The sequence below is a fragment of the Triticum dicoccoides genome, chromosome 1B, assembly GCF_002162155.2.
Source record: "Triticum dicoccoides isolate Atlit2015 ecotype Zavitan chromosome 1B, WEW_v2.0, whole genome shotgun sequence".
Lineage (NCBI taxonomy): Eukaryota > Viridiplantae > Streptophyta > Magnoliopsida > Poales > Poaceae > Triticum > Triticum dicoccoides.
In genome coordinates, this window is record NC_041381.1 from 648,955,136 (window position 1) to 648,964,219 (window position 9,084).

The 9,084-nt window shown below is 53.8% G+C and overlaps 1 protein-coding gene across 1 annotated transcript; it reads left to right on the plus strand.

The window, feature by feature from the left end:
* Positions 1–2,235: 2,235 nt before the first annotated feature.
* LOC119349372 (LEAF RUST 10 DISEASE-RESISTANCE LOCUS RECEPTOR-LIKE PROTEIN KINASE-like 1.2) lies at positions 2,236–6,773 on the plus strand. The gene is made up of 3 exons (XM_037617396.1): positions 2,236–3,164; positions 5,243–5,281; positions 5,377–6,773. The coding sequence occupies exons 1-3, from the start codon at positions 2,330–2,332 to the stop codon at positions 6,558–6,560; spliced, it is 2,058 nt and encodes a 685-aa protein (XP_037473293.1). The 5' UTR covers positions 2,236–2,329; the 3' UTR covers positions 6,561–6,773.
* The last annotated feature ends 2,311 nt before the right edge of the window (positions 6,774–9,084 follow it).

Here is a 9,084-nt window from a genome sequence, read left to right on the forward strand (position 1 = left end):
CAAGTCCCGCCGTTCCAACCCGAGTTTTATTGCTGCCAATGCTGCCACGCGTGGTAAAGGGAAGCCCTTCAAGTCACCAATCGGCGGCAAGTCAGTGCCATCGACTCCACAGACTCAGCGGCCGCCCGCCGCCGCCACCCTGCCTACGACCGGGGGTGGTCGTCCGTGTGCCTGCTGCCCCTCATGTGGCGTTCAGCTCCCCTGTCAGCTGTGCAACCTTCCAGGTCACATCGCTTCCCGCTGTCATCGCCGCTTCAAGCAGGACTTCCTCGGCATCGGCAACAATGGCAAAGGCAACGAGAAGCAGGCTGCCTTGGCCACTCATGAGCCTGCTCGCCAAGCAGGCCACACTCCATCATATCCCATCGACCCAACTTGGTACATGGACACGGGCGCTACGAATCATCTGACAGGCGAGATGGGCAAACTCTCCATGCAAGAACCATACCGTGGACATGATCAGATTCACACCGCCAATGGAGCAGGTATGCACATATCACATGTTGATCAGGCCTCTCTCTTAACTCGCACACAAAAATCTCTTCATCTACATAATGTTCTTAGAGTTCCTTCTACTACTCGTAGCTTATTATCTGTTCCTCAACTTACTCGTGACAACAATGTTTTCACTGAGTTTCATCCTTTTTATTTTTTTATCAAGGATCGGCCCATGAGGGACGTTCTGCTTAGAGGTCGCCTGCGTGATGGACTTTATGCACTTGATCTGCCATCTGCTCCTCGAGCGTTCAGCGGTGTCCGTGTTTCGCCCACTCATTGGCATGCACGGCTTGGTCATCCTGCCACTCCCATAGTTCGTAGTATTCTATATAGTCATAGTCTTCCCATTGTGTCCAATAAAGATGCTGCCATAGTCTGTGATGCCTGTCAGCAAGGCAAGAGTCATCAGCTTTCGTTTTCGGATTCGAGTCGTGTCATTAAAACTTCACTTGAGCTTATTTTTTCTCATGTATGGGGGCATGCCCCAACTTCTGCGAGTGGTCATAATTATTATGTCAGTTTTATTGATGCTTATAGTTGATTTACCTGGCTTTACCTTATCAAGCGTAAATCTGATGTGTTTGATGTGTTCCTCCAATTTCAAGCTCACGTTGAGCGTCTTCTCAAACATAAGTACTCCATGGATTTGTTGTGAAAGGCAGGTATGCTACAGTGTAAACATGCCATGACTCCTATGTCTGCTACTGATCGTTTGTCTGCATTTGATGGAGATCCTCTCACTTCAGATGATTCCACTGAGTATCGCAGTATTGTTGGTGGTCTGCAGTATCTGACCATCACTCGGCCTGACATCTCCTACGCAGTTAATCGTGTTTGCCAGTTTCTTCATGCTCCTCGGACTACTCACTGGACAGGGGTGAAGCGTATTCTTCGTTATGTTCGCTTCACTGTCGCATATGGTTTACTTCTTCAGCCAGAACCGTCTTTTGCACTTTCAGCTTTTTCGGACGCAGACTGGGCTGGTAATCCAGATGACAGGCGATCCACGGGGGGACATGCTGTCTTCTTTGGTCCTAATTTGATCGTCTGGGCTGCTCGTAAACAAGCTACGGTGTCCAGGAGTAGCACTGAAGCTGAATACAAGGCAGTTGCCAATGCTACAGCTGAGATCATATGGGTACAGTCCTTGTTGAGAGAGTTGGGAGTTCCTCAACCCCAGCCGCCTGTCCTTTGGTGTGACAACATTGGTGCGACGTATCTATCATCTAATCCGGTGTTTCATGCTCGGACAAAACACATTGAAGTTGACTATCACTTTGTGCGGGAACGTGTTGCACAGAAGCTACTTTCTATCAAGTTTATCTCTTCTAAAGATCAACTTGCTGACATCTTCACGAAGCCTCTATCACAACCTCAGTTTGTAGGCTGTAGGTGCAATCTTAACGTACTTTGTACCTCAGGGCATAGTTAAGATTGAGGAAGGATGTTAGACTGTATTTATACGTAGCCTATGTGTAGATCTTGTATATTGTATCGTACACCTTGTGTACTCCTTATATATATGAGATAGCCACACCCCGTTATAGGTGTCGTGCAGTTTCCCAAAACCCTGTGTTTAACACCACCTGCCCCATGCATCCAATCAAGGCTCGCCACGTCCGCACCCGCCCACCATTTCCCGGCCTCCACCAACCTTCGGCGAACTAGCCCATCCCCGTAGGTCAAAGTCTCTCTCGCGCGCGCGAGCGGCCGCCACCAATCCAAACGACAGAGCAGAACAAATGTATCCAGCCGATCGAGCGTGTACCTACCGCTACCTGCGTGCCGTGCCAGCGTGCTGCTAGCCTGCTAGCTTCCTCGAACAATCGCCATGCCGCTGCTGCTCCTCCTCCGCGTCCTGCTCCTGGCCGCCGGGCTCGCCGTCTCCCGCGGCTACCCCACTGCCGGCGCCGGCGAAGGCAACCTGTACAACTCCAGCATGTGCCAGAAGTCCTTCGAGTGCGGGAAGCTCAACATCCACTACCCGTTCTACCTCTCCAACGAGTCCAGGGTCGTCGACGGGGTGTCCCAATCCTTCTGCGGCTACCCCGGCATGGCCGTGCGCTGCGGCGACGACGGGGCCACCGCCACGCTCCAGCTCGCCGGGGGCACCAACTACACCGTCCTCGGCATCGACTACGACAACCACACCATCACGCTCGCCGACGCCGACGTCTCCAACGGCGTCTGCCCCATGGTCCGCCACAACGTCAACATCCCGCGCGAGGCGTGGCTCAACTTCACGCCCACCGGCAACAGCACCATCTCCTTCTTCCTCGACTGCAACTTCACCACAAACGTCACCGTCGCCCCTCTGCAGCCGCCTGAGCTCGTCCCGATCAACTGCACCGGCGGCTTCGGGCGCGGGTCGTCGTTCCTCGCCACGCAGCTCGGCGCGCCGGACGGGAACTGGACACGGGCGTGCAAGGGGGTGTACGTGGCGCCCGTGCTGACCGGCGAGTGGCTGACGAGCCCGGAGTCCCGCGGGCGGCTCGGGAGCGGCGGGTACGGCGACGTGCTGCGCCGCGGGTTCCGCCTCAGCTGGGACCCCAGCGCCGGCCCGTGCTTCAGGTGCGAGCTGTCCGGGGGCCGGTGCAGCTACGACCAGCCCGGCGGGTTCCTCGGCTGCCTCTGCTCCGACGGCCGCGTGCGCAGCATGGACTGCGGTAAGATTCAGAACTCTCTGTGTTTTTCTCCTGCACGAGTCGTGGGTACTTTCAGCAGCAGAGCAATTTGTTTGCATTTCGGTACTATCCGGTGGAACACAACCCCTTCGGCGGCGGAGCTGACCGCCGGTCATCGTTGGCGGGCGGTGGCCGTCACCAGTTTCTTTCCCTTCTAGACCCAGTCTTGTCTCGTGCGGTCGTGCCACGGGACAAAAACTCGATTCCGACGGGTGACGCCGAGGAAACCAGCCCGTTTCCTCCACGAGATGCGCCCGAAACGTTTGACTTCAACCTCGGCCCCGCCATGAATTTCCTCTGGTCGAGCCGTCAGGGCGGGAGGAAGACGAACCGGGCCCGTAAAATACCCCGTCCAGCTGACCCCCGACAACGCCACGTCCTTGTTTCCAGAACACCAGTCACTATGCTCGGCCGTCCTCCCTTGACCTGTCACCATGGGCCATGACCGTTGCCTATCTTAAGCAGCAGAGCACTACAAACTCTGCTGGCACATACATTCCGTTTGTGCACACAAACTGCTCGTCTTGTTGCGTCTAGCTCGGAAGCACTCGACCAAATGCGTTGCCTGCATTTCGTGCGGCTCCTGGTCTCCTCTCGTCGGCGCCACGAGCCCTGCCGCAGCCACCGCCCGACCCCGGCGCCTATTTCCGGTACACCAACTGCACGCCGACGCCCTACCAGTGCGGGCCACTCGCGTTCGATGTCAACTACCCGTTCGCCATCGACGGCGTGGCCCGGCCTGACTACTGCTCCTCCCCGGGCCACCGCCTCTTCTGCGTGAACAGCACGCTGACGATCCGCATGAACTCCGGCGGGCCATTCCAGGTCACGGGCATCGACTATGGCAACCAGGTGCTCGCCGTGATCGACCAGAGCCTGGCCCACGAGTCGGCGTGCCCGCACGCCTACCGCAGCACCACCATCGACGCCGCCGCGTTCGCGTACACGGATCGGGACCGGTTCCTGACAGCATACGTGAACTGCACCAGCGCCAGATCGTCGTTGCCCCTGGTGCACGACGCCTTCGCCTGCGTCGCCGGGGGGCGGTCGTACTACAGGCTGGACAACGGCACGTCGGCGCCGGAGGATGCGCCGGACCTGGGTGTGATGTGCAGCTCGACCCTGGTCGTCCCGTACGACTCGGCCATGGCGGATGCGCTGGCCGCCGGGAAAGCCACCCTCGGGGACACCGTCAGGGCGGGGTTCTCGGTGAGGTGGAAGGCCGGGTGGTGCGGCGACTGCCAGGCCTCCGGAGGGCGCTGCGGGCATGATAGCAGAGCACCGGTCGTGTCCTTCAGGTATCCAGTACAGTATTAGATCAGATGGGGAGTAACTAGTTGGGCAACGATGTTTGATTCATCCAAAAAAAAAAATTGGTCATCCAAATTCAGGAACATGGTTTTAGATCTAAGCAACCTTGAGATCTCCTAATTCCTGACTAGTCTATTTACTGGTCATGGAAGATTTCTCTTCTTGGACGTTGACAGTTTGACACTTCATCTACAAGTATTCATGACTCTTTGAACACAGGAAATCAGGACGAATTAGGTAGGATGATGACATAGGCACATACCAGGTAGTACTATGAACTAGTAGACCATTTCCTGAAATGCTCCACATTTAGCATGTTCTCTACTCCATATGTTTGGTCAAAAAATAGTTTCACAGCATCAATAATTGTTTAAATCTAGGACCCCCCTTATCTGGCTATCGTTCGCTAGGAGGGGTTTGGCATTTACGAACGTTTTGATGACATTTTTAGTTGTGGTGGAATGACAGTTCCTTCAGAGCAGCATGACATTACTCGGATGAAATCGCAAAGCTGTCATTTCTTAGAAAATGGCAATGTCACTCTGAAGAAACTATTACCCCCTAACAACTGAAACTGCCAGCAAAATCGTTCGAGCTGCCACCCTATTCCAACGAACCATCGCCATGTAAGATTTCCGTAAATCTAAACCGTTTCTTACTAGAGTTAGAGCTGAGAACTTGTCGGTTCCTTCTTCCTTGCTTTCCTTCTGTCATAGAATGAATTTTGACATTGATTCTTGATCTTGCAGGACCAAAGAAAACGAGCAAAAAGGCAATAATAGCAGTAGGTAAGTACCGAAATTCAAGCATTTCCCCCCTTTCTGTCACGAAATTCAAGCATCAATCTGCATGTTCTAATCGCCATTTCTAACTGCAACTCCAGGATCCTCCGCAGCAGCTCTGGTTCTGTTCGTGCTTCTCCTCGTCGTGTCGTTCCTGTACATCCGCAAGAGGAGGCAGTACAAGATGACCTCGTCGTCCAGGCTCCTCAAGTACAGCAACTCCGGCGGGACGCCCCGCTCCAGAGGCGGCAGCGACCTGGATTCCGGCGGCGTCCACAACCTGCAGACGCACCACTTCGCCTACGAGGAGCTGGAGGAGGCCACCGGCGGCTTCAGCGACACCCGAGAGCTCGGCGACGGCGGCTTCGGCACCGTGTACAAAGGCCAACTCCGGGACGGGCGCGTGGTGGCGGTGAAGCGGCTGTACAACAACGGCTCCCGGCACGTGGAGCAGTTCGTGAACGAGGCGGCCATCCTGTCGCGGCTGCGCCACCCGAACCTCGTCACCTTCTACGGCTGCACCTCCAGCCGCAGCCGGGAGCTGCTGCTGGTGTACGAGTACGTGCCCAACGGCACCGTGGCCGACCACCTGCAGGGCCACCGCGCTGCGGAGCGGGCGCTGCCGTGGCCGCTCCGCCTCAACGTCGCCGTCGAGGCCGCCGCGGCCCTGGCCTACCTCCACGCCACCGACCCGCCCGTGGTGCACCGTGACGTCAAGACCGCCAACATCCTCCTCGACGCCGACTTCCACGTCAAGGTCGCCGACTTCGGCCTCTCCCGCCTCTTCCCGCTCGACGGCGCCACGCACGTGTCCACCGCGCCGCAGGGCACCCCGGGCTACGTCGACCCCGAGTACCACCAATGCTACCAGCTCACCGACCGCAGCGACGTCTACAGCTTCGGCGTCGTGCTCGCCGAGCTCATCTCGTCCAAGCCCGCCGTCGACGTCACCCGGGACCGCGACGAGATCAACCTCGCCTCCATGGCCGTGGCCAGGATCCAGCGGTCCGAGCTGGACCGGCTGGTGGACGACGACCTTGGGTATGGCTCCGACGAGGCCACGACGAGGGCGATGACGATGGTGGCCGAGCTGGCGTTCCGGTGCCTCCAGCAGAACAGCGAGATGCGGCCGCCGATCAGGGAGGTGCTCGACGGTCTCAGGGGCATACAAGATTTCAGCGCCAAGGAGAAGAAATCGTACGACGTCGTCGTCGTCCCCCGCTCCCCGAACACCGTGCACGCTCCTTGGGACAGCATGAGCACCACCCCGAGCATTAGCCAGTAGACGTACGTGTAGAGATCAATGGTCGGAGCTTCCAAATGTCACCACCCCTCCTCAGCGAAGATGAATGTAAATAGAAATGTCGGTTGTGTTATACTAGGAGCGAAAACTTGTAACTCGTCCTAGTCTGTTGTTTAAGTTTGCATTTGTCCCCTATAAAAGCACAAGGCAGATCAAAATCATCACCTGAACCGTCTGAATTACAAAATCTAAAGGTTTGAAACCTTTCAATGTTAAACACCAACGACGTTGAGCACACCCCCGGTTCGCTAAGCACTCAGATCCAACACTAACTAGTAGAATGCTCGTGCGTTGCTACGGGTTTTTGAACTCGTTTTCTGGTTGCATCGCCTTCCAACGATATCATCTTGGGACCCATGTCAATAGATCTTTTTGACCGTCCACATAATCCACCTCCATCTCTCTCATAATTAAACTGGAATAATACAAGTAAACCAAGCCAGTGCACAGATGGTTATTGCATCTTCAGTTTCCTTGGCCAACTCCTCGACCCCTTCCCCGCGTCGCCTCCAGGGGCGACACGAGCGGAACCCTAGATCCAGCCGCCGCCGGACCTTCCCCGTCTCCTACCTCCCCTCGCCGTCGCCGGAGAAGGTCGCCGGGGTAAGTCCATGTGGCAGACGACTGCGGCGGGGTGTTTCGCCGCGCAGCGGCGTGGTAATTAGTGGCGGGAGGCTCTCGTTTTCCCCGGCTCGGTGGTGCAGCCGCGGCGGCTTCCCGCGTGCGGCGACGGCGGCTTCCTGCGCGGATCTCGCGCTCAAGCTTCCGGCAGGCCAAGGTGGGTGAGGAGGGTTGGCGGCCCTCCTACCCCTGCTCGTGGGCGGCGTGGCGGCCTTGACGGCCTAGCGGCTTCGGCGGCCCTACGGCTGTGGCGTCCCGGTGGTTGGCTTCTCCGCGGACGCCCCATGTACGGCGACGACAACGGCTCCCGGTGCGGTCTCGCGCTTTTGGATCCGGCCGGCACGGGTGCGGAGGGGTGGCGATCCTCCTGCCCCTGCTCGTGGGCGAGGTGCTCTCGTCTGCGTGGTAGCTGCCTGCTGGTTGCTGCCCTTTGGCTGCCTGAGATGGGGGAATTTGGATCTGGCAGGCGGCCAGATCTGGCTTGCCGGTGCTGCTCTGGCTGCCGGTGGGGAGGACCCCTTCTTTGGACCAGCTCTGATTAAGGAGTAGTCAGGAAAATATTTTGCTTTCATAACTTGAAGACAAAGGGAATCAGAATTTGAGATGAGCAGCCAATACTGTTTTGTAAGCATTGCCAAATTAAAAGTGCGGATCTCGAAATCCCATACCTCCATCCCTTTTAGGAATAGACATCCTCCACCATGCTATCCAGTGCATACGCTTATGGTTCTCTGAGTCACCCCACCAAACTCAGCCATCGCATGTGTCATCTCTTTACATAGTTTCTTTGGGATATTAAACACCGACATCGCAAACACATGAATTGATTGTATGACCGCTTTCAGTAAGATTTTCTTTCCATCCATGGACAGAAATTTTTTCTTCCAACTTTTGAGTCTGGTTATGATCCTTTCTAATAAATGAACAAAGCTATCGCTTCTATCCACACACACCATAGCAGGCAAACCCAAGTACTTATCAGAAAGGGTTTCTGACATAATATTGAGCTCCACATATACCAACCTTTGCTTCTATAATTCCTATCTAGCGGTACAGGCGTCGGTTTCTTCTGTTTTTCGCAAACCGGCGCCTGCAGCAGGCTTCTCGCGCGTCTAGATGGGCCGGCCCATATTTCTTTTTTTCGTGTTAAAAAAAGGGGTGCGGCTACGACTGTCTTGAGACCTCGTGAATCGCAGAGATCACTACCAACCACTCAACCACCTTCACACTCATGGCTAATATCCTCTTTTTTGCTTTCTATTCTGGTTCAAGTTCGTTGTGAATCGGGATTTGATTTTTCTTTCCTTTTTCCTTTATTATCTCTATCTTTTTGTATTTTTGATTTTTCCTTCTTTTCTGTTTCTTTTCTTTTTCTTTATCTCTTTACAAAATGCACAAAGTTTTAAAATTCGATGAACTTCTTCTTCAAACCGATGAACTATTTTTTCGAATTTGATGATTTTTTTACAAATTTAATGAACTATTTTAATATTCTCTGAACTTTTTCAAATTTGGTGAACTTTTTTACAACTTCGATGATTTTTTTAAAATGATGAACTATTTCTCAAACTCGATGAACGCCTTTTCAATTCCGATGAGCTTTTTTCAAATTTATGAACTCATTTCAGATTTGATGAACTTTTTTAGAATCGATGTTTTTTTTCAAATTTGATGATTTTTTTTTCAAATTCGATGAACATTTTTCAGATTCGATGAACTTTTTTCAAACTTGATGAACTTTTTTTATATTCGATGAACTTTTCACAGAATCGATGAACTTTTTTCAAATCCGATAAATGTTTTCAAAAAAGATGGATGAAGTTTTTCCAAATTGGATGCGCTTTTTTGAAATCGATGAACTTTTTTTAATTCACCCAAAAAAAAT

What these genes read in the sequence shown, in the direction of transcription:
- LOC119349372 (XM_037617396.1), top strand. Translation starts at nt 2,330, where the DNA reads ATGCCGCTGCTGCTCCTCCTCCGCGTCCTGCTCCTGGCCGCCGGGCTC. An exon ending in CGTGCGCAGCATGGACTGCG is followed by an intron (nt 3,165 to 5,242) that starts GTAAGATTCAGA and finishes TTGATCTTGCAG; the next exon opens with GACCAAAGAAAACGAGCAAA. An exon ending in AAAGGCAATAATAGCAGTAG is followed by an intron (nt 5,282 to 5,376) that starts GTAAGTACCGAA and finishes CTGCAACTCCAG; the next exon opens with GATCCTCCGCAGCAGCTCTG.